Below are 20,973 nucleotides of genomic sequence, written 5' to 3' on the forward strand. Positions count from 1 at the left end.
ACATGACAGAGAGTGACCCAACCTTATGTAACCCTATCAGCATCTTTGCAGCTCCCATACTGGACACACACACACACAGACACACACACACACACACACACACACACACACACACACGTCCCTGGGTGGCCCCCAAAGCTAAGAGCTGTATCAGCAGAGCTGATTGCATAATGCTGTTCATCGTCTGACTAATAACTGTTGACATTCTCTGACCTTCTGTCTATTTGCTGTTCTGAAGTTCGTCCTCAGTGCAGGTCAACAGGTGAGCTTCTTAACTTCTCATCTGTTTCATTGTTGTTGTTGTTGTTGTTGTTGTTATCAGCATTAGTGTTATTATTTCAATTTTTAGTAGTAGTAGCATTACTATCAGTATTATTAGAATCCGTGTTATTGTTTAGTAGTCTGCCATATAACATAATATTTGTTGTTACATGATACATACAGCAAGGAATATATCATACATTTTAATACATGCTTTATTTATTCACCTATGTAGTAGACAACACACTACATGAATGAATAGCAATTTGCACACACACACACACACACACAGTGCATTCCTAAGTTACTTTTCTGACAGTCAATGAGAAGAACCATGAGATGTGGATACGACATCATTTTGCTAAAGGATGTGTGTCTTTTTTTTTAGCACGTGATTAATAGTTAAACGTATTCAACAACGACAAAGACATCACTAAGATTCAACTTTTGACCTGCATGCGGTATTTAAAAAGACTCCGGTCTTTGACAGACCAGCGAAAAGATAACATCTAACCACAAGAGAAAGCCACAGATTCCAAGAATTGCCTTATCTGCTGACCGCAGGAGATTGTGAGGGAAGCGATACGGCTGGCCTTTGTTTGTAACATGAACTACACATAGACGTCCTCATCGGCAAATTATAATCTGGAATCATAAATATTTTTGTCATCATTTGGTTTTTATTAATTACATCCAACATTCATTTTGTCCTCTGAGTTTAAGAAACTCTTAACAGCAGGAAAATAAAAGTTATTCATCAAAAGAAGTAGATGCATCCATGCTGTGTTTAATGGAGGATTATTGGATATCAGCCTCAACTGATGTCAGTACTTGAGCGCCTGCAGAGTTAAGATAAGCAGCAGCAACCTGCCGCACCCTGGAGGAGGCACCGGCTGCTCTCTGTAGTTAAACTGAGCCACTGCATACATTTCTGTTTAACTTTGTAACTATGATGGGAGTTTCAAATTCAGTCATCCTCATTTTACATTTTCATCAACTGACTATAAAAAGAGATGAGATTTGAGTTTTGAGCAACAATTTCTTAAGGCAAACGTAAAACCATTACACTTTTTTTACACGTCCTGGCTGCAATGATATTCACACTCTTTACAGAGTTAATGCATAAGCCTCGGAGGTTTTGTGGATTCAAATGAATTCCCTGTCTTCTGTCCTAACTCAGAGTAAGAACAGCTGCAGTACAATGGCTGCCTTCCTTCATCACTGCCCCTTCCTAAAGTCTGCGCCGAAGCCAGCTCTGAGGAGAACTGGAGCCTCCCTGATGTCTCTGGCCGATCAATGCCCCATCATCGCTCGCCAGATCAGTGTGAGCGGCACAGCCTCTCTGGAGGCCTGGGTGAGCGTCTCACCCAGCAAACAGAAGAGTCACCGGCTTCCCACATTGGACCAAAGGAGGCTGTTTGCTCAGAGGGCCACGCAGGTGGCTGTGTCTGTATCGAAGGGCTGCCCCTTTGTCAACTCTCAGTTTGGGATAGTCCGAGCCAGCCCTGAAGTACAGGAGGACGTCCCAGAAGGTAGGAAGAGAATTATCATGCGATGAAGCGAACATACAAGACAGAATAGTAACATCTCACCCTAACAGACCTGCACTCCTCTTGCACAGGTTTGATGACTCCTCTGTTGAAGAGTTTGAAGGATTCAATCCTCCCAACACCATCTCAAACTAACACTGTCACCAACCTCCTCAAAGACAACATGGGTATGTTTTACAGTTGAAATGAGTTCAAACCCTCTAAAGTTACCTATTAAATAATACATGTATCTTTAGATTAGGTTAGATATTCATTGAATGCTGTCGTTGATTCGAAACCACAACTATCACCCCTGCAGTTGGCCCCAGCTACGACTATGACCGCTTCTTCATTGAGAAGATTTCTGAGACAAAGAATGATCACACATACAGAGTCTTCAAGACCGTGAACAGGAGCGCTGAGCTCTTCCCCTTTGCTGAGGATTACTCCGTCTCTGGGCGGGAAGGCTCCCAGGTGTCTGTCTGGTGCAGCAATGATTATCTGGGAATGAGTCGGCACCCTCGGGTGCTCAGCGCTATCAGGTAAAAGGAGAGTTTGTAGGTTTTCTGGAGAAAGAAGGAAAACTCAATGTCATTTGGAAGTCTCACGGGTGTATTCCTTTCAAAGCTGTCTTAATAGAGTCTTTTTTACACAGTGGAGATGAAGCCTTTTAATGAAGAGGCCTTCATTAAGGCCTTAATGTTTGCAGATGTATTGTGTTCAAGAACCTCCCTGTCACTGACTTTTTTTTATTGCATCAGGTCAAAATGTGAGGCCTTTATGGTTTTGCTGCCAGGTCTCAAGTCAACTCAAGGAGGCAAATTAAGTCTTAAATCCAAGTCCAGTGAATCCTGAATTTTGCCTCATTTTGATTCTAAAGCTCTGGCAAAAAAACAAACCATTGCACCATTTGTATTTAGATGTCAATGAGGGGGTCGATCTATTCTCACTGTCTTTCTGAATACAAGACACTTCCATGGCATTAGATTATGTCAGCTCAACGTTTTATCATTTCGTTCTGGATGTTCTCAGAGACGCTGTGGACAAGCACGGTGCAGGAGCTGGTGGGACCAGGAACATCTCAGGCACCAGTAACTTCCATGTGTCTCTGGAGAAGGAGCTGGCCCAGCTACACCAGAAAGACGCAGCTCTGGCCTTCTCCTCCTGCTTCGTGGCGAATGACTCCACCCTCTTCACTTTGGCTAAGAACCTGCCAGGTGAATACTGACCTCTGACCCATGTTTCTTGTTTCATACATTGCAGAAAAAGTGATACTGAGGGTTGATACTGGAAGTCATCTCCCCTGGTCTCACTGTGTGTTCAATGTGGCACACAGGGTGCGAGATATACTCTGATGCAGGGAACCATGCATCGATGATTCAGGGCATCAGGAACAGCCGAGCCAAGCGTTTCATCTTCCGCCACAATGACAGCCGACACCTGGAGGAACTGCTGCAACGCTCAGACCCCAAGACACCTAAAATAGTGGCATTTGAGACCGTGCACTCAATGGACGGTGGGTATAATGAAGTGTTAACATGGAGTGATAGAGGAGATCATTTTGATTTCATGCAGGTATATTAGGTTCGATATAAATCAATTTGATCATGAGTTCAGCGATATAAATTGGGATATATATTTACTCTGACTGATCTGAGTAACATGATGCATATGCATGCATACAGTAGTTTTAAAAAGAAAAACATATATAAATGTGTGTCTTTTTAAGAGTGGAGTTAACTTAGCTCACTATACATTGGTGGCTGTGTGGTTATCTCCAGCTCACAGTTCAGCTAAAATATATTTGTAGTTTTAATAATGAAATGCTTTAAGATAAAAAAAAAAAAGAAACTGTCAATTACTGTCATTACTGTCAATCCATTTCCCCCCTCAGCTCCATTTCTCTGTGTGATATTACACCGCTGACAGCTCCATGAAGCACAACATTTAAGTACGCTGAATGGATGATTTGGACCATATCCAGAAGGATTTAAAAAAAAACACCAAGACAAAAAAAACCTGTGTGAATATAAACGATATTTGTGAATAGTGCAAATAGCTCTCTGCATACATTTGAAACATATAGTATCTAGATTTTACACAGTGATGACATTTGATCTATTTCCTGCTCAGTGCATAATGTATATTGCACAGCTCTCATTATAACACCTTATTTTCTGGGGCCTTCAGGTGCGATATGTCCTCTGGAAGAGCTGTGCGATGTCGCTCATCGTCATGGAGCTCTGACGTTTGTTGATGAAGTTCACGCTGTGGGCCTGTACGGAGCCCATGGAGCCGGAGTGGGAGAGAGGGACAACATTATGCACAAGATTGACATTGTTTCTGGAACCTTAGGTGAGTATCTTATTCTTCTCCCTCTGACATTTGTATACAAGTAAGCCAACTGTTTTGTTTCATCTCTATTTTTTTTTTTAAAAGGTATGAGGAAAAATAGTATTAGACACTGAAAGAGCAAGGCAAACGGCTTCAGATTAATTGCCTCTTTTCTTGTCCGAACTCCTATTTTTCCCTAATTGACACTGCCATACTGCCAACACGGCAGCAATATCTCTCAACAAGCATGATACTGCTCTGAAGTTAGATGAGGGCAGGAGAGGAGTGAGCTCTCATCAGAAGAACCAGAGGTTTTATCAGCTGGGTGCCGGCTCTACTCCCTCTCTGGTCATACCGATAAAAGCCTCGTCAGGGAGTCGGGGCAGTGTGTAGCTTTATGACAACTGTAGGGTTTTAGGTTAAAATCCCTCGTAAACTTATCCTGGATTACAACTCTTGGCAGTAAAGAAAAAGATAAACTCAAACTGAAATTGCAAATGAATAGTGGTGTATCAGTACACAAAACTCACAGTACAATTTGATACATTATTGTGATGTCATTCTTTTACACTGAAACAACAATCAATGATTTATCAATTTATTATCATTTAATATCATAGTGAAAGTATATTCTCATTATTAACAGAATATGTTGAGACAATGTGTCATGCTTAACAATGAATTTTGTGCATGTATAAAATATGTCATGTGTAATAATGCATGACATATTTTATGTTGGAGAAAGTATCCATTGGATTCTTTATTTTAGTAAAAGTAGCAATAACACATTGTAAAAATACATAATCACGATTAATTAGCATTAAAAATAGTAAAAGTCTCATTAATATATATATATTGAGAGTAACAGTAAATAGTATGCAGAATTGCCATTTTACAACTGTTATATTGTTGTATATGTTATACAACTTTATTATTGCTATTATTATTAGAATCATTATTTGTTTAACAACTTTATGTACTGTTGGGTAGTTTTATCTGCATCAATGCATATTTCAGCTGTCAAGTAAATTCATGGAGTACAATTTGTCCCCTCTGAAATGTATTAGTGTGGAAAAAGTAAAAGTGGAAATACTCAGGTTAAGTATGTTATATTTGTACTTAAATAACTGCACCTCCCATTACTGATTACATCCTCACCTCACATACTCTTTGCCTGTTGCTGTTCAAGGCAAAGCCTTTGGCTGTGTTGGAGGCTACATCGCCAGCAGCGCCGCCCTGGTTGACACGGTGCGCTCCTTCGCAGCTGGCTTCATCTTCACCACTTCCCTGCCCCCAATGGTCCTGGCTGGAGCTCTGGAGTCTGTCCGGGTCCTGAAGAGCCCCGAGGGGCAGGTGCTCCGCAGATCTCACCAGAGGAACGTCAAACACATGAGGCAGCTGTTGATGGATAAGGGCCTACCTGTGGTCAACTGTCCCAGCCACATCATCCCCATACGGGTAGGAAGGTTTAGCAGTGCTGATGCCTCCTCTACCGGATCTCACTCCACCAGATCATCCTCTTTCTATTCTAGTTGTTAGAGTATCTTTAAGTCCAGATCGATATTAACAATGTATTTATCTCATAATTGTCACAGAGAATTATATTATTATATGAACTGGATGACAACATATTTGCACGTTACATCATTAGGAAACAGCTCTGGCACTCATAACAGCATTCCTCTGTATCTACCTTAAGATTGTAGGCATAACCTACTATTATGATGTATAAGAAACCTATGGTAACATGGCATGTTGTACATCCAAGTTGTAGCCTTTTCATGAGTACCGCTGTCTAAGTAATGAGATTAATGATGGCTGAACTCCATTTAGCTGCTTCACTTTCGGGGTCCTGGTATTGTGCATGTTGGCTGACTTACTGGGACACTTAAAGGGAACGGAGCCGTCATTAATGATATTACAAACACCTGAGTCTTTACATCCCTGACAAGTCAAAACATCTGCAGTGTTTAGTCCTCTATAACTCTACAAGTACAACACAGAACATATGGAGACATTTGTGATACCATGTTTAAAGTAATTTAGGACTATCATATTTGTAATGCACTTAAATGCACATTTAATTAATCAATTTGCAATTTATTTTTTCAAATGCATCATATGATTATAAGGAAATATAAAAATTGTATAATATTTCCAGTGGCATGATCTTCAATCCATCAACCCAGTTAATCACAATACTGGCTTTGATTCGTACATGTATGACCCGACTGTGTTTAATAAAAAGCAGGCACTAAACGCCTCACACCAACTTTCACGAACCATTTTCTAGGTAGGCAACGCTGAGCTGAACACCAAGGTGTGTGACACCCTGCTGGAGAAACACAACATCTATGTTCAGGCCATCAACTACCCCACAGTGCCTCGCGGTGAGGAGCTGCTGAGGCTGGCTCCGTCTCCTCATCACAACCCCGCCATGATGGAGTACTTTGTGGGTGAGTGTGGGGATCCTTAAATTATCAGAGTAAATGTCCAATCAAGTGAAATGGGGACAATGGCCGGTACAAGGGATTTATATTTGTCCTCAGTGAGTCTCTTGTAAGCATGTAAGTCTCTTGGCATCCACTAGTCACCGTATACTTCGATGCAGTAAAAATGACAATACTCGGTGGGGATCTTTAAGTTGTTGTCCCTTTGTAGCTAAACTAAACACTATAACCTTGGTGTGTGCTTGCTATAAAGAGCAGAGATACAATTCTAAGGCACTGAAGTAAAAGAGAAATAAATATTGGCATTTAATTGTTCATTCTTATGAGTGTCTACGTTTCATTCACAGAGAAACTGGTGGAGGTGTGGCAGGAGGCGGGGCTCCTGCTCAACTGCCCGGCCACAGCTTCCTGCAACTTCTGTGATCGCCTGCTGCATTTCGACCTCATGAGTGAGTGGGAGAAATCCTACTTCGGCAACATGGAACCGCAATACATTACTGTGTTGGCATAATACCAAAGTACATGTAACTTCTCAACACAAGTTACACACACATACATGTTATATTCAACATCCTTTTAAAAGTACTTCTTCAGGTGCACTGAGAAGAGTACTAAAGTACTGATTTTGTTCTTGTGTTTAAGCACGCTTTAGTGTAGGTGGAATATTGCAGTGTTTACTTCTATTTATGTATTTATGTGTTCTAAATTGTGTTTTCTGTCATGGATATGATTAAAGAAAAGCATGCCTTCTGAATTTCAAAAGCATAAAAACCTGCACACGAGGCACTTTCTTATATATCTTATCTAGGTGTGATTGTTTGAATTAAACTATATTTAATTTGACGTTACGTGATTTTCTTCACACCATATATTGATCATCACAATCCAGCTTTGTTCACATTCCTGCAATAATTCATGATTAAGGATGTTTCAGTTATAAAATGTATGAAGTGCCAAAGTTAAATTTGTTAGTAAAATATGGGATTGAAAATAGCTACCTTTCACATTCTCCTCTCATATCCAGTATACTGGTTTGCTGTAATTATAAAGTGGATGAATACTATAACAAGCACTGTTGTTAATGCTACAAACTTCCAAAGAACCATCAAACACGCTGTAATCGTTCCTACAGTCACTGACATGGCTACATCGAGTGAGCTCAGCTGGTTCTCACCATCAACACTAGTTGACATTGCAGGGACTGGCCACTTCTCGTTTGACCCTTGCCCTCAGTCTGCGGAGCTCTGCGTTGTCATTGTCCACGACGAGGCCACACTCGATCCTTGTCCAGGCTTTATTGAGCTGCTGCTCCCCATAGTGCTGCAGCGCCCCCCGCAGGAAGCACTCGGCCAGACGCACCCTCCCCAGACCAGCCTCCACACACTGGATGGCCTGGTTCCTGTGGAGATCCAAGGCCCGACTGAAGTCCTCCAGAGCTGCTCCTTCTCTGGAACAGAGCACCAGGCTGCGGCCTCGTCGACACAGGTCCTCTGCCCAGACTTGAGAATCCTCCGAGCAGCTGGAGTCAGGTCCGTTGTGTTTCTTGATAACTCTGTCCAGGTCAGCTACGGCCCGCTCGTGTAGGCCCAGCTGAGCGAGGCAGGCAGCCCGCTGGCGAAGATACTGGAGTCTGTGATTGCCCACGGCTTGTACTGCCACATTCAGGAGTGTGAGGGCCTGGTCCCACTGGCCACCTGATGACACACTGCTGGCCTCCTGTGCTGCAGCCTGATACAATACAGAAGCCGAGCAATTCATATGCAACTTATAGATACCTAAATACTCCTAATTTACAATACTTTAACCAGATCATGAAAAGATGCTGTTGGCCTGTCTTGTTAATTTTTCTAAATTAACTATTGATGCTCTCCATCATCATACATTATGCAGACTTTTAAATCTTTTTTGACCTTACCGTCCATTTTAAGCATATGAAATATTCATTGGGATACATTCAGAGAGAACCTCCTACATTGATGGAGGTGTCACTGCAGTTTCAAACACCACAAATTAGACAACAAATATTTGGCAACACTCGACTATATTGCTCTCTATCTATGACTTGCACAAAGAACTCTGGCAATGGCGCTCATTCTAAACTGAATCTAGGATTCCTGCGCGTAGGCTCACCTGTGCCATGCGTTTTCGCTGATTGATTGGGATCAGGGCCAGCAAGAAGACCAGACTGGACGAATCTTTTTCAGTCAGTTTGCTAAGCCTGCGAGCTGCGCTCCGGTAGTTCTGCTGCCAGGCCTCCACCACACCCACCCTAGCCTGGGCCACTGCGTCTCTCGGCTCCTGGCCAAACACCTGGCACAGATGAGCGCCCGCTGCCTTGACTTCACCTGGAGCAGATGGACCGTAAAATCAGGAGTAAAGATGACTGTAAACAAGGGGCACCAGGTTCAGTGGTTCTCTTTATCAAAGTGTAAACACTACTCAGCTTAAACTATTATCTCCAACCAGACCATTTCCAACGACATCAAGGATCCCATTGCGAATTTCAGCAGCAGGTTTGGCAAAGTTCCCATCTCACCTTTGGCTATAAGTGTGTCCACATAGAGGAGATGCCATCTGGGGTCTCTGCAGTCAGTCCTCATCAGAGCTCCACCGATTATAAAAGCCTCTCTGAGCTGCTCTTCGTGGCAGGGGACGGCACTAGCAAGCAGGATGTCTGACAGATTGGTCCGACAGAACTCATGCAGCCAATCACAGACCAGCTTCCGTGCCTTGTCCTTAAGTGACAGGATGTCTTTGGTGACTATGTCCATGTTTATCTGAAGTCCTGCCAGGATATCATGAGTGCATTCCTGAGGGGAAGAAGCAGTTTGAGTTTTGTAGTTACACTGAACATAATATTGCCTGCAGCTGCTTTAGACAGAAATACATCTGTCTTATCAGCCACAATTTGAATGTGTTTCTTTTAGATCCCTTTTGCCCAAATTATTCCTGTTGTTATGGTTTGCTGACTTCTTTGCCAACATGAAATGATACAGCGTTGGCCTCTTTTTTTCTCACGTTGATCGACAAGCGCGATACTGGCAGTTTACAGATGCCACTATATATTGACATTTTACTGCTGGTTGCAGCCACTAATGTGTAATGTCTAGTGCAGCTTGAAGTCTAGAGAAGGTCGCAGAAAAGGAATGAAATGTTCCAAATACTGTACAAGCTCTGAGCGACGGTAGGTTTTAACAGCGTTTCAACTCAAGAGCACCTTTTGTTGGTTCAGCATGAGATAAGTGAAGCCTCTTCCACAGAGAGCCTGGGTGTGTTTTGGGTGCTCCTTCAAAATGGCACTGAAATCAAAGATGGCTGTCTTTCGTTGGCCCAGCAGGGCATAACACCTCGCTCTCTCCAGCAAAGACTCTGCTGCCTCGCCACCTTAAAAGACAACATTCACGGCATTAACATCTTCCATATTCCCAAATAATGAAGCACTGATTCAAACCCACAGAGTATGTGCGATTACTTAAATAATACAGAGCCAATCTCTTTGTTTTGTGTTCAGCGTTTTGAAAGTTAAAACACAGAAACAAAGCCTCTGTTTTGTGCCAGCCCTTCTCTTTATCCCACTAATCCTTCCTAGATTAAAGTATTACCCACTATTTATTAAGGCAACAATCGGAATCAGTCCAATAGCAAACATCAATATCAAATTCTAATCACCAGAGGCGATGATAGCGATGGAGAGGTATGCCACAGCCTCCCTGATGTCGCTCTCCTCCCGTTTGCCCTCCAGGATTCGTTTAGCAGCAGAGTGGCAGTGACCCTGCAGCAAAGCCCGGTCCTTCTGTTGAGCCACCGCCAACAGGGGGCGCAAGCAGCTCGTATCGCCACACTGAATGAGCTTTTTCAGCAGCTGCAGAGACGGATATGTAATCTTTATCTCTTTCACTGTAAAAGATGTAAATGTATTACGCTACCTGACCTGACACGCCACTGAGTTGTAACTGTATCACTTCAGAAGAATGACAAAATGATGGTATTCAGTTCAGTTCAATGGATCATTTGAGGCTGAGGCCACTCTTAGACTATTAATGTATAACACCTAATTCAATAAAATTATGTTTTTAAACATTTCTTAGCTGTTAGAAATGTATAGAATGTCTTTATGGCTTAAAGCAAACCAGGCCTATCCAATTCACCTCACACCCCTAAAATAAAATGTCATTTTAATGTGTATTATATCTAAGTAAAATAAAACTCAGAGTCACACCTCTGTAAGCGATAGCTGTAGGGTAGATCTCTGTAAAGTTTTTGAGAGTAACATATGGGTGGAATTCTAGGTAATGAACTAAATATTGCTCTATTTAAAAAAAAACATTAAAAATTCATATTCATTAATGATAAAGATTAGGACTGAATCAACTGATTTACAGTTATAGTGCTGGACCTGCTGGTGATTCTACAGCTGACTAGATTGCTTTAGGTGGTTGGTGTGGTGACACAAGTATAGATTTGCTGTGGCACCAGGTTTGACAAATGGTTACATCAACTCATATACAAATCATAAAATCTAATGAGCATGGTTGTAAATGAGTCATTGTGGTTTCTTATTTCTTGAATGTAAGAGTAGAACAAATGAGAATGACACATGCAGGCCTCTCTGTTTTCATGCAAATGTAGCTGTGTAACACATAAACACCAGGGAAATAACAGAAAGTTTAAAATGCTGTCACACAGAAATATACTGTGGATAACTGTGTCTGATATATGTGCAGAAACTACAGTTAGGATTGTGAAATCACTGATTGAAACATTTGTAAAACCTCAATCGCAAAATTGTTAATATTCACAATGAATAATAGTTCAATTTTAATGTTCCTAATTAGGTGGGAACAAACCCTGGATCTTTGGGACCCACCGCCCCTAAACCTACTTACCTGATTGGTGTCATAAAGGAAGCCTCTGTGCAGCTGCAGCAGGGCGAGTCGAGCCAGGACGGGTGCCCGAGGACCGGTAGGCCCGATGGAAAGAAGTAGCCGGTAGGCCTCCTCGACCCGGCCAAGCTGGTACAAGGCATCGGCTGCCAAGATCTGAGACCCATCATCACCCGGCTGGAGCTCCATCAGCAGACCAGCCAGAGACTGGACACCAGCAGGGGTCCTAATGCACGGAGCAGGGAGAAGACCAAGAAAATACATGAACGAGAATTTTCATCAAAAACAGATATCATACCGGAGATATGAACAGAACTAAATACCTTTTCCAAAAATTGCATAGCTAATTTCTACTTTTGGATAGGTTATGCACCCAAAGGCTCTTTTCACAGCACACATTTTGACTATGGCAGGAAAAGCACAGGTGTTAATAACATTAAGGATGGCTCAGTTTGTCCAAGTAAGCCATGACAGTGTGACAGAGAACAAGCATGAAACCAAAGCAGGTAATTGGAATTCAGCCATCATTTTTTAAATATTTACAGCTGTGCTTTACTTGGCATGTCAATGTCTTTGGAGACCAACATCATACCCTGCTCTGTCCTTGTCTCTCTTTGATGGGGCCTGCGGCCGATCCCTCTGCTGGGGCTGTTGGGAGTCTTCACTGGAACTGGACTTGGATTCGTGTCCTCCCGTCCCCTCAAGCATGACTCGCCCCTGCTCCAGTAAAACAGTAAACAGCAGCCCCCGGTAGTTCCATGGCACCAGGCAGCGAACAGTCAGGGCCGTTTCCTGGGGGTGCAGCATGCTGGCTGTCACATAGTCCAGAGCTGTGAGGTAGTTTAACCCGCCCATCATGCGCAGGAGCCCCCTGCCACAGAGTGCCCGCACACAGCTGGACGGGTGGGGGGTATTGTGTTCAATCACAGCCTTGAAGTCTTCTAACGCCCCCTTTTCGTCATCTGAGAGAAGCCTGGCATACCCACGGAGAACCTGCACCGTGTTTTGATAGCTCTGCTGACCTCGGGCAGCAGCTAGCTGGCTACAGATGGAGAGGGCCTCTTTGTGTTCCCCTCTGAGGAGAAGAGAGTCGGCCAGTCGCACCCGCAGCTCTCTACCTCCTCCGTCGGGCTCTAAATAGCACAGAGTCCGTAACTGAGTGATCACAGGGTCCAGGAGCTCAACTCCCTCGGTGGATCGCAGGTCTGGACGGATGAGGACCCTTTCTTTGTAACCAGACAGGCCCCGCTCCGCCTGCTGACGGAGATGGTTGCGAGCAGCCACCCCTGTACCATGATCTGTGAACAGCTTTTGAAAATAAATTCGGGCCGTGGCAGGATGCATCTCAAATGCCTCCCCCAGATCCCTACAAGCCTCGGCAGTCCGTCCACCTGCCGACAAGCAGGCAGCCGCTCGACTGATTAGGAGTCTAGCTCTCCTCTCAGGAGGGTCTTGGAATGACTTGTCTGTACTCCCGGTTTTCTGACCATGATGCAAAAGAGCAGAGTACACATCTGCACTGTCCCAAAACTTGCCTGTCAAAAACAAATATGCTGCATGAAGTTCCTGCACGTCTGTACTGTCAGGTGAGATAGCCAATAAAAACCCAATAATTGTTGCAGAAGTCTCTACATCTAGCTTGTCCTTCTCCTTTGTTGTCACTGCACACTCGCTGTCAAATATTAAAGAGGGGTGTATGAGCAGTAATTGATCTGTAAAGGCCTTCACTATTTTGTTTAGGTGCTGAGCTTGCCTGCTGTTCACCAGAGTGACGGTTTCAGATTTGTTCCTCTGGTAAGCGTTGAGGTAAAGCTTCAGCCCCATGACACTGTGGGGCTCTGAGAACAAGCAGGCCAGGGCACGAGTTACCTCCAACACTATGTGAGTCACATCTGGTGGGTGAGGGTTTCTCATCCCCTCAAGCAGAGCAGTGCAGCGAGCAAAAATCTCCTCACAGCCAAGCCCGCCACTCTGAAGGAGAGACTCCATCTTGAAAATGGTGGCTGACAGATTGTTGGGGCAGAGTGTGGAGAGAAACACAGCCGCAAGACCTTTGTTAAGACCCTCGGCCGGGTGGTTCTCCCCGTGATTGTCAAGCCAGCCTTCTAAAGTTGAGATCACCCCTGCCAGGCCTGACTTCAATTTCCGCATGTGGGTAACGGTGGAGGCTGCGTGAGTCCGGAAGGCCGACAGATAGAGAGAGGTAGCCCTCCCCAGCTGTCCAACCGCAAGGAGCTTGTCTCCATCCTCACATAGCTTTGAAACATTGACTCCAGGTCGAACCACAGCAGTCATGATCGGGCAGCAGGCCCTCTCTATCCGTGCGTCTCTCTTCCCCTGTTCACCGCAACGGCGGCATTCATGTCACCTGATGGTTACAAAACAGGAAATGAGGATAAAAGTCAGGCATTTCTCACAACAGGGATTTTGACTTGGAAACATTAACGATGGCGCTGTTGAAGTGTCCCAGTAAACCGGGACAATGTGACAGTATGAGCCTGAAACTGAAGCAGCCACTTGGAATCCAGCAATCATTAATTGTATTAACTGGATCAATATTATTTTACTGCTGGAACTGGTGTTTTAGCTTTTTTTTTTTCACCGTGACTGTGGTACTGATGCAACTCCCAATTTAGCAACAGTAGGCCTGTTTCTGAAATTAACAAGAAACACTTAATTGCTTTCAGTCAAGCATGTTTGAACGTTTTAACATGCTTTGCACCCACATTGCAAAATAACAAATCAAGCTTTATAAAAACTATATACTATAAACTATATATATTGGCAATATTGGTGTATTTTAAGCGGTTTACAGTAGCAAAATATTGTGTGAAAACATTATTAAAGCAAAAATTGTAATGCACTAATGTGATGTTACAAATAATGTAAGAGAAAAAAACTGTGGTCAAGATGAATAAAATAAAAGCCTACTTTTAATATGATTTTTTTTGCACTCTGTAAACTTAATAGCCCTCTTGTGTAGAAGGAATTTATTGCATTCTTGAGCCCATGCCTACCTGCTCATTTGGCTTTAGTAGAGCCACCAAAACTTGAGGGAAACCAAATTAAATCCCTGACGGTTTCAGCTCATGTTCTGTTCCTGAACAGAAACCCTGTGCCCCATTGGTGTAATTCAATAGCTCTGGTCCCGAGCTGCCAGGGCAACACGGTGTGTCCACGCACACAACAAAAGCTGCAGCAAAGGTTTTTTAAAGAGTGTTGCAGCTGGAAAAACACAGAGATAGCAAACAAATAAATAATAAAAAACGTACCGAAACTAGCTTCACATCACGGTAAACTCCTCGTGGCTTTGTTCTGTGGCCGCGAGCTGGTGTTCCTGTGAGCACGGGTCCGGTTGCCACTGGAAACCACTAACGCTCGTGCTTATAGGAAGACCTCAGGTCCCCGGAACGAGACGCCTCTCGTTGTTTCAACGGCTTAAAAAGTCGGCGATAAAAATCTGTTCCTTTACAGAAGTGGTCTGTTAGTGCTTCTAGGAATGTTGAAAGCGTGAAACCGCTGTGAAAGTGAAAATTTGTTTAAATACTTACAGAAAGGCGTTCATTATTTCCCCTCCGATATTTTTACAAAGTGGCATAACAAAGTGTGCCGACTGCAACTTCTCCCATCAATACGATGCTTGTATGCCCGATATTACTGGTATATCGGTCAATAAAACGCTTGGAAAAAAACTACAGTTATAAAATGACTTCCTCGTCAGAAGAAGATAGTTGGCAGCGTATCAGCATGTGTTTGTGGGCTACTATGCAAAAACACGTGAATGTTTATTTAACCCTGCTGTCAGAACTTCGGTTGGTTGTATGTCTGCTAACACGCTGCCGATGTGAAAATCGTGTCTCTGCATGGGACCTATATGCTTTTTCTATAGCCAAAGAATATGGACAATGTAGGACAGCTGTTCTTTGTGCAGAAGCAGAATTTGCAATTCATGAGATTGGACGAATCCACCTCAAGAATAAAAGCTCCTGAAGCACCCTGCCTTCATTTTCTTTGTATGGGGATGTGCTCAACTGCACAGCAGCTGCTGAGACACTACACTCAATACACTCAGCCAACACTCCCACCTTGTGGCCAATCATTTTATTCTTTATGATGACACCGACTGAGGCTCTTACAGTACCGTGTTACTACACATGTGTACCACGTAGGGGACCCCAGTGAGGATAACATTCCTAACCCTGACAGTTTCAGTATAATAGTCCACTCATTGAGCTTTGTATTAAAATACGCAATAATGTAACAAAATAAAAATATATAATTATAGATAATATACACACACACAAACCACAGACCTAGATTCATATTTAAACATTCATTAATAAACTTAATTTACTGGAAAGTCCTTTACTGTCAGGAACTGAATTGACACACAAAAACTCAAAGTGAGATACTCCAGCCACACAACCGGAAACCATCAGTTTGGATGGAATATATGTGGTGAGGGAAAGCCCAGCCTACTGCACCTTGACACCATTTATTTGCAGGAAACTGAAAATCTGATGTCCTGTGGGGATTTCAGTATTCTTCCCTTACAAGGGTGCGCAACAAGAATGAGTAGCTGAGTTGTTACACCAAACTTTCATTCTCAAAGGAGAAGGAGACGAGCTGCTCAAACATCATAGATGTACACTAACATGTTCACACAGTTTAAATAATTAAACTGAAGAGGAGTCTTGAACTTGACTTGTTAAATGATAAAAAAAATAGGCACCAATCTCTGGAGGTATAAAAAATCTTTAGAATTCAAAGAAGAACGTATCTTCCTTTTCACTACTCCCTTCTTACAAACAATCACAAAGTAACACAGCTTTAGTTTTGAGTATCGTCCTCTAAAACCACAGCCCTCAACTGCTGGCATTTAAGAGACGGCACATGACAAGCTGGAGGTTATGTGGTGTGCTAGAGGGCGTTTTGACAGTGTATTTCCCCTTTCTCTTTATCTTTTTAAATCTCCACATAGAGAGTTCTTCTTGAGAATTAACACGCCATGATGTGCTTCTTAAAAATGCTACTGTTGTTGGTTTTTACATGCCGTGGAGGAAGCCACTTCCCCAATTCTGCAACTGAATTTGCACAGCAACAAATCAACATTCTGCATTTGAAGAGTTATTCTGGAGCTAAAAAAAAGCTCAACCCAACAACCATTTAAGAGGGAAACATTATACACTTATCTGGAGTGCATTTGATGATGCAAATGCCAAAAGATATCGTAAAAGAGGAAATACCCCAATTGCCTATCAGGATCTCCACAGTGCTCCGTACTGCCATTTAACTCTATTATAATATACATCGGCATTACTCAGTATGAGTCATTTGTGACATAATTGCAGTTTCCTGTGGTTGTACCATGTAGTAGCTACAGTTAGAAACGTCCTTTACAGGGACTGGCGTCCACAGTTGAAGCACTGATGTCCCCAGGTGCGGCCTCAGGTGTCCTGGAATGCCCCATTGAAACCATGTTCTGTGTAACTTCTGCCGGCTGTGAAACCTTGCTTCAGTTCAGGCCTGCAACCTGCAGCTTCTCCAGGCTTTCCTGCAGCTGCTGGGCGCAGCCGGATAAATCCATATAGTGCAAGGCCGAGAAGACATCGTTCAGGCTCGCAGAGGAACACTGGCTCCACAGCCTCAGCATCTGGTACTGCCTCTCCATGGAGCCCAGGCCCAAACCGGCCTCCAGCTCCACCCGCTCCAGCTGCTGATCAGTCACAGAGAGCAGACGCAGGAACTCCTTCCACCTACGCAAGGGCACCTCCTTGATAATGGCATAGAGGACGATGGCCGGCCAGCGATCCGATTGTTGTGTGGTGGCTGGAAGAAGAGAATCACAGACAATAAGAGGAAAGTGAAAACTCTGCGGTGGAAAAACGTCAGCTACGAGAGCGGGATGTCTGTTTTTTGGCCAACTGTAAACCCAGATTGAAACTAGACTAAAAAGGTCATCAAGATACAGAAACTGTATAGAGGCATTTAAGTAGACCATGTGAGGAAATCAGCCCTGCACTGGTGCTATTGAAGCCTAAATTTGGTGATATTCTCTATTGTTATTATATCAAACGTCTATTGCCAAAGCTTGATTTAGCTTATTTCCATGTGCCATAGAGCTCCACACTGTTCACGTATTCATTATGTGTAGTTCCTCCTGTTTTAGAAGTGTTTGTACCTCTTCTGTAGGAACCAATAGGCTTGGATCTGAGTGCTAAAGACAACGTAGGGAAGTCAGAAAGTATTGAGAGACGGACTAACACACGTTCACAACAAGGAAATACAGAATAACGGCAGCCTTGTCCTGTAAGTATTCTTTGAAAGCAAAATCAACACTGAATCACACAGGCGGATAAAACAACGTACTGTAAAACATCCAGCATCTATACAGTCAAGTCACTCAACACCATGACACAGGACAGCACAGTGCACAGGACAGCCATCAACATTTGGATGCAGGTTTGTTATAATTTTGTCCACCTTGTAAAATTTCCCTGACAGTAAATGCAAAGCAGATAACCACCATGTCCATTTCATGAAATGAATCCTCCACAAAACCCACAGCACTACAAACACAAGGGGGTTTACAGCTCCACACGAATGCCAGAAACAATAACATGATGTCATGAATAACAGGAAATGCAGTAGTAGTAAGGTCTTCCCAAAAGTAGAGTATTTTCAGAGGTTTACCAACATAGACCTGTGTCAGGCAATTAGAACGTAACAACTTAAATGGCATTATTAAGAGTGAAGCATTGGTCCACCGTACTTTGCTTCAGATAAAAGAAACTAATAGAATCAAAGATTCGGAAAATGAGCAAATGAAAGGTTAAAAGAAAGCAGGGGAAAATCTATGTGGCCTCATCAACCTTTCGCACTTCTATTACTGTAAATAATATCTGAACGTGTGTGGATGTTGACGATTTCAAAGGAGTTAAAACATGATGTTCATGCACTCACTATCTGATCATTTGCCATTTCCTCTAATGTTGAATTGCTGACTGAAAAAGAGTGAAAACGTGAGGGCGTCCTGTTTCCCGGTATCCACATTCACACTGTGGGCCACAAGGCTGATCAATGATAAACAGCGTGCTGAACAAGCAGAGAGGAAAAAGGGCACAAAGTAAGACATTTTATTTAATTATTTTTGTTTGGTATGAGTGACACAATGACAAGTGATGCTAGTTGAGATGTGTTCGATGCTTAGAGCAAAGCTGAAGAAGCTGTGCGCCAAAAAATCATCAAAAACTCTTTCCTTTCAACTTGGCCACAACTGGAATCACAACAATTTAACAGAGAATCTAACCCTTTCAAGAGGCCTGATTCCTCAGAGAGAGTCCAAAGCTTCTGGAAAATTGGTAGCAGAGGAATAGTACAAAATGTTTACCACCTGGTGAATAGAGTTGTAAAAAGGAAGTATTACATGACGCAAAATGCATCTATGAACAATAACGTCCACATGTTTGTGGTACCCATTATTAGATGGTATATGAAGTAGATGAAGTATCAATACTCTCTAACTATCACCTGTAACGGAGTCAGTGTCTTGCTCTCGGACACTTCACTTCAGGAGAGTGGATACTTGTATGTCCAAAGACATTTAAATGTATCGATCCCGAAAATAAATGTATCTGATCTCAACTTTCTTGACAGTGTTAGTCATTTTGTCCTACATCAACCCGTGGCTTTTCATCCAGTTTTTGCCCTAATTTAGTCTTTCGTTCATGGCATACCTTTTATATCACTTCTTTCTAATCTATCTAAACAGGCTCTCTGAAATCTCAGATAAAATATATCTATTACACTTCCTCCTATACTTGTTTATTTCAAATATCAAGGTTTAGATATAGTTTGCTCTTTCCTTCAAATTATTAGTTTCTCTTAACTTCTAGCACCCCAACGCTCCTGAAGAAGTCTTGACTTGACTCTAATGCAGACCAATTTCACAAATATTTCTTGGCAGTTGTGGAGAAAGTAGTTTCTTTCTCTCAGGAGGCACAATGTCTCTTTGATAAATATGAGTCTGCCTTCACATCTCACCACAGTATGGAAAGTGCTCTGCTCATAAGGGGCGATGCTTTCATTACAGCTTGATTCAGTATATCATAACACCTCTCATGCATGTCTCCTATGACACTATTGACATTATTGTTAGTAGCAGTGATAATATCACGAGATGATTTCTGACCTTCCGTTATAAAGGCTGAAGGGAAAATATAATCGTGCAGGTCAATGCGCTGCCACATTTCTTTTTAAGATCATACATTATTTTTGATACATCATTTTTTTATTTTGATAATAAATAGATAGCTGCAATCCATGGTTCGCTCTTCAAGCCTATTTTAACAAGCCATATTTCACTTAGTTTTATACTGCAAGGCAAGGCAGTGCAAGTTGATCAGCACCTTTCAACAAGGGAATGGCATTCAGGTTTCAAATTCTTGATGTATTCTCAAGGTGATAATAAGCTCATTTTGTAATTGTCTTAATGTGGATGTTAAAATGTACGTTTGAGTCCATGATTACACAACATTTCTGGCTTGGTTTTGTAGTCTTAAATGTTAGCGACTGAAGCTGAGGACACACTTTTACTTGTTCTTCTTCAGGTCCAAGGAGATATATTCCGGTTTTATCTTGTTTAAATTACTGAATTATTGAATAGACTTATTGAGTGCTTGTATGGAACCAAATTGGCATCATTATATAAATCCGTGTGTTGTCTGCATGATTATGGTAAGACGCCCGAGAATGGAGCCTTTGGTAACTCCATGTCATTTTTGTACGATTAAATGTGAAATTACCGATTGCCACAAAGTAGTCCATGTTCGCTTTTCCACTGTCTGTGTTTCAGTGGCTGTAAGTCAAGACCTTAACAAAAGCAGTCTCGATGCTGTGCTCGAAATCCTGACTGTTAATTATTGTAAGTAACACCAGATTATCAAGGCAGCATGGGGACGATTTTAGATGCACCTCTTTCACACGCTGTGCATTGTAGCCGGGCATCAAATACTGAATCTTACCTTTGTGTTCAGCGTCTAGAGGACTGATGTGGGCTGGATGTTCTGGCATGGCTGGGCTCTGGTTGAGAGTCATCATAGGAGTTTCCTCAGATATGTTTAATGTCTTGAAAGTACAAAAAAAAAAAGGAAGTCAAAATCTTTGTTGCGATCACATCTCTTAAATGTTAGAGAGTGATGGGTGAAATTCTTCATTATTTCCATAACACACAAAAAAGTATTCCCAGCTTTAGTTCAATTTAACTACCAAATGTGATCAACATTTCACCTTTGCTCTTGTTGACCTTTCTTGATTGTTTTTTTTTTCCCCACAGCCCTCTGACTGTCCACCTACAGTACGGCTACGATCTAGATCTCAATCTCAACAGAACACAAAATGCATAAATGAGCACAAACCAGCGTGTTGGGGCTGCTGCCTTGATGACTGCTTTGTTCTGTGTGGAGGAAAACAGATATCATCAGTAAGCTTCCTGCTTGAACGTGCTCAGTTGAGAAA

At 42.5% G+C, this 20,973-nt stretch overlaps 3 protein-coding genes across 4 annotated transcripts; 1 reads left to right on the forward strand and 2 right to left on the reverse strand.

Moving 5' to 3' along the window:
* Nucleotides 1-179: 179 nt before the first annotated feature.
* LOC306703825 (5-aminolevulinate synthase, erythroid-specific, mitochondrial-like) lies at nt 180-7,803 on the forward strand. Of its 2 annotated transcripts, none has more exons than XM_079169936.1 (10): nt 180-262; nt 1,442-1,793; nt 1,862-1,978; nt 2,110-2,332; nt 2,823-3,007; nt 3,127-3,306; nt 3,981-4,145; nt 5,314-5,582; nt 6,418-6,580; nt 6,922-7,803. In XM_079169936.1, exons 2-10 carry the CDS (start codon nt 1,463-1,465, stop codon nt 7,083-7,085), a joined length of 1,797 nt encoding a protein of 598 aa, XP_079026062.1. In that variant the 5' UTR covers nt 180-262; nt 1,442-1,462; the 3' UTR covers nt 7,086-7,803. The 2 variants fall into 2 exon arrangements, with proteins under 2 accessions (XP_079026062.1, XP_079026063.1); XM_079169937.1 differs by having other exon boundaries at nt 1,883-1,978.
* Nucleotides 7,757-12,312, reverse strand: ttc34 (tetratricopeptide repeat domain 34; the record flags this gene model as incomplete). The annotated part of the gene is made up of 7 exons (XM_079176271.1): nt 7,757-8,302; nt 8,705-8,919; nt 9,111-9,384; nt 9,792-9,958; nt 10,244-10,436; nt 11,461-11,683; nt 12,050-12,312. The coding sequence occupies 7 exons, from the start codon at nt 12,310-12,312 to the stop codon at nt 7,757-7,759; spliced, it is 1,881 nt and encodes a 626-aa protein (XP_079032397.1).
* A 4,578-nt stretch (nt 12,313-16,890) lies between these two features.
* LOC306710461 (tumor necrosis factor receptor superfamily member 25) lies at nt 16,891-20,580 on the reverse strand. The gene is made up of 2 exons (XM_079179030.1): nt 20,481-20,580; nt 16,891-17,286 (listed from the first exon to the last, which is right to left on the reverse strand). The coding sequence occupies exons 1-2, from the start codon at nt 20,554-20,556 to the stop codon at nt 16,973-16,975; spliced, it is 390 nt and encodes a 129-aa protein (XP_079035156.1). The 5' UTR covers nt 20,557-20,580; the 3' UTR covers nt 16,891-16,972.
* Nucleotides 20,581-20,973: the final 393 nt, after the last annotated feature.

The sequence above is a fragment of the Pholis gunnellus genome (genome assembly GCF_910591455.1).
Source record: "Pholis gunnellus genome assembly, chromosome: 2".
Classification (NCBI taxonomy): Eukaryota; Metazoa; Chordata; class Actinopteri; order Perciformes; family Pholidae; genus Pholis; species Pholis gunnellus.

Bases quoted from the DNA above. Each gene is read 5' to 3' on its own strand.
- LOC306710461 (XM_079179030.1), bottom strand. From the start codon at position 20,556: ATGATGACTCTCAACCAGAGCCCAGCCATGCCAGAACATCCAGCCCAC. The intron at 17,287-20,480 runs GTAAGATTCAGT...CTCTTCTTCCAG, and splicing joins TCTAGACGCTGAACACAAAG to CCACCACACAACAATCGGAT.
- LOC306703825 (XM_079169936.1), top strand. From the start codon at position 1,463: ATGGCTGCCTTCCTTCATCACTGCCCCTTCCTAAAGTCTGCGCCGAAG. The intron at 3,307-3,980 runs GTGGGTATAATG...TGGGGCCTTCAG, and splicing joins GACCGTGCACTCAATGGACG to GTGCGATATGTCCTCTGGAA. The intron at 6,581-6,921 runs GTGAGTGTGGGG...TTTCATTCACAG, and splicing joins CATGATGGAGTACTTTGTGG to AGAAACTGGTGGAGGTGTGG.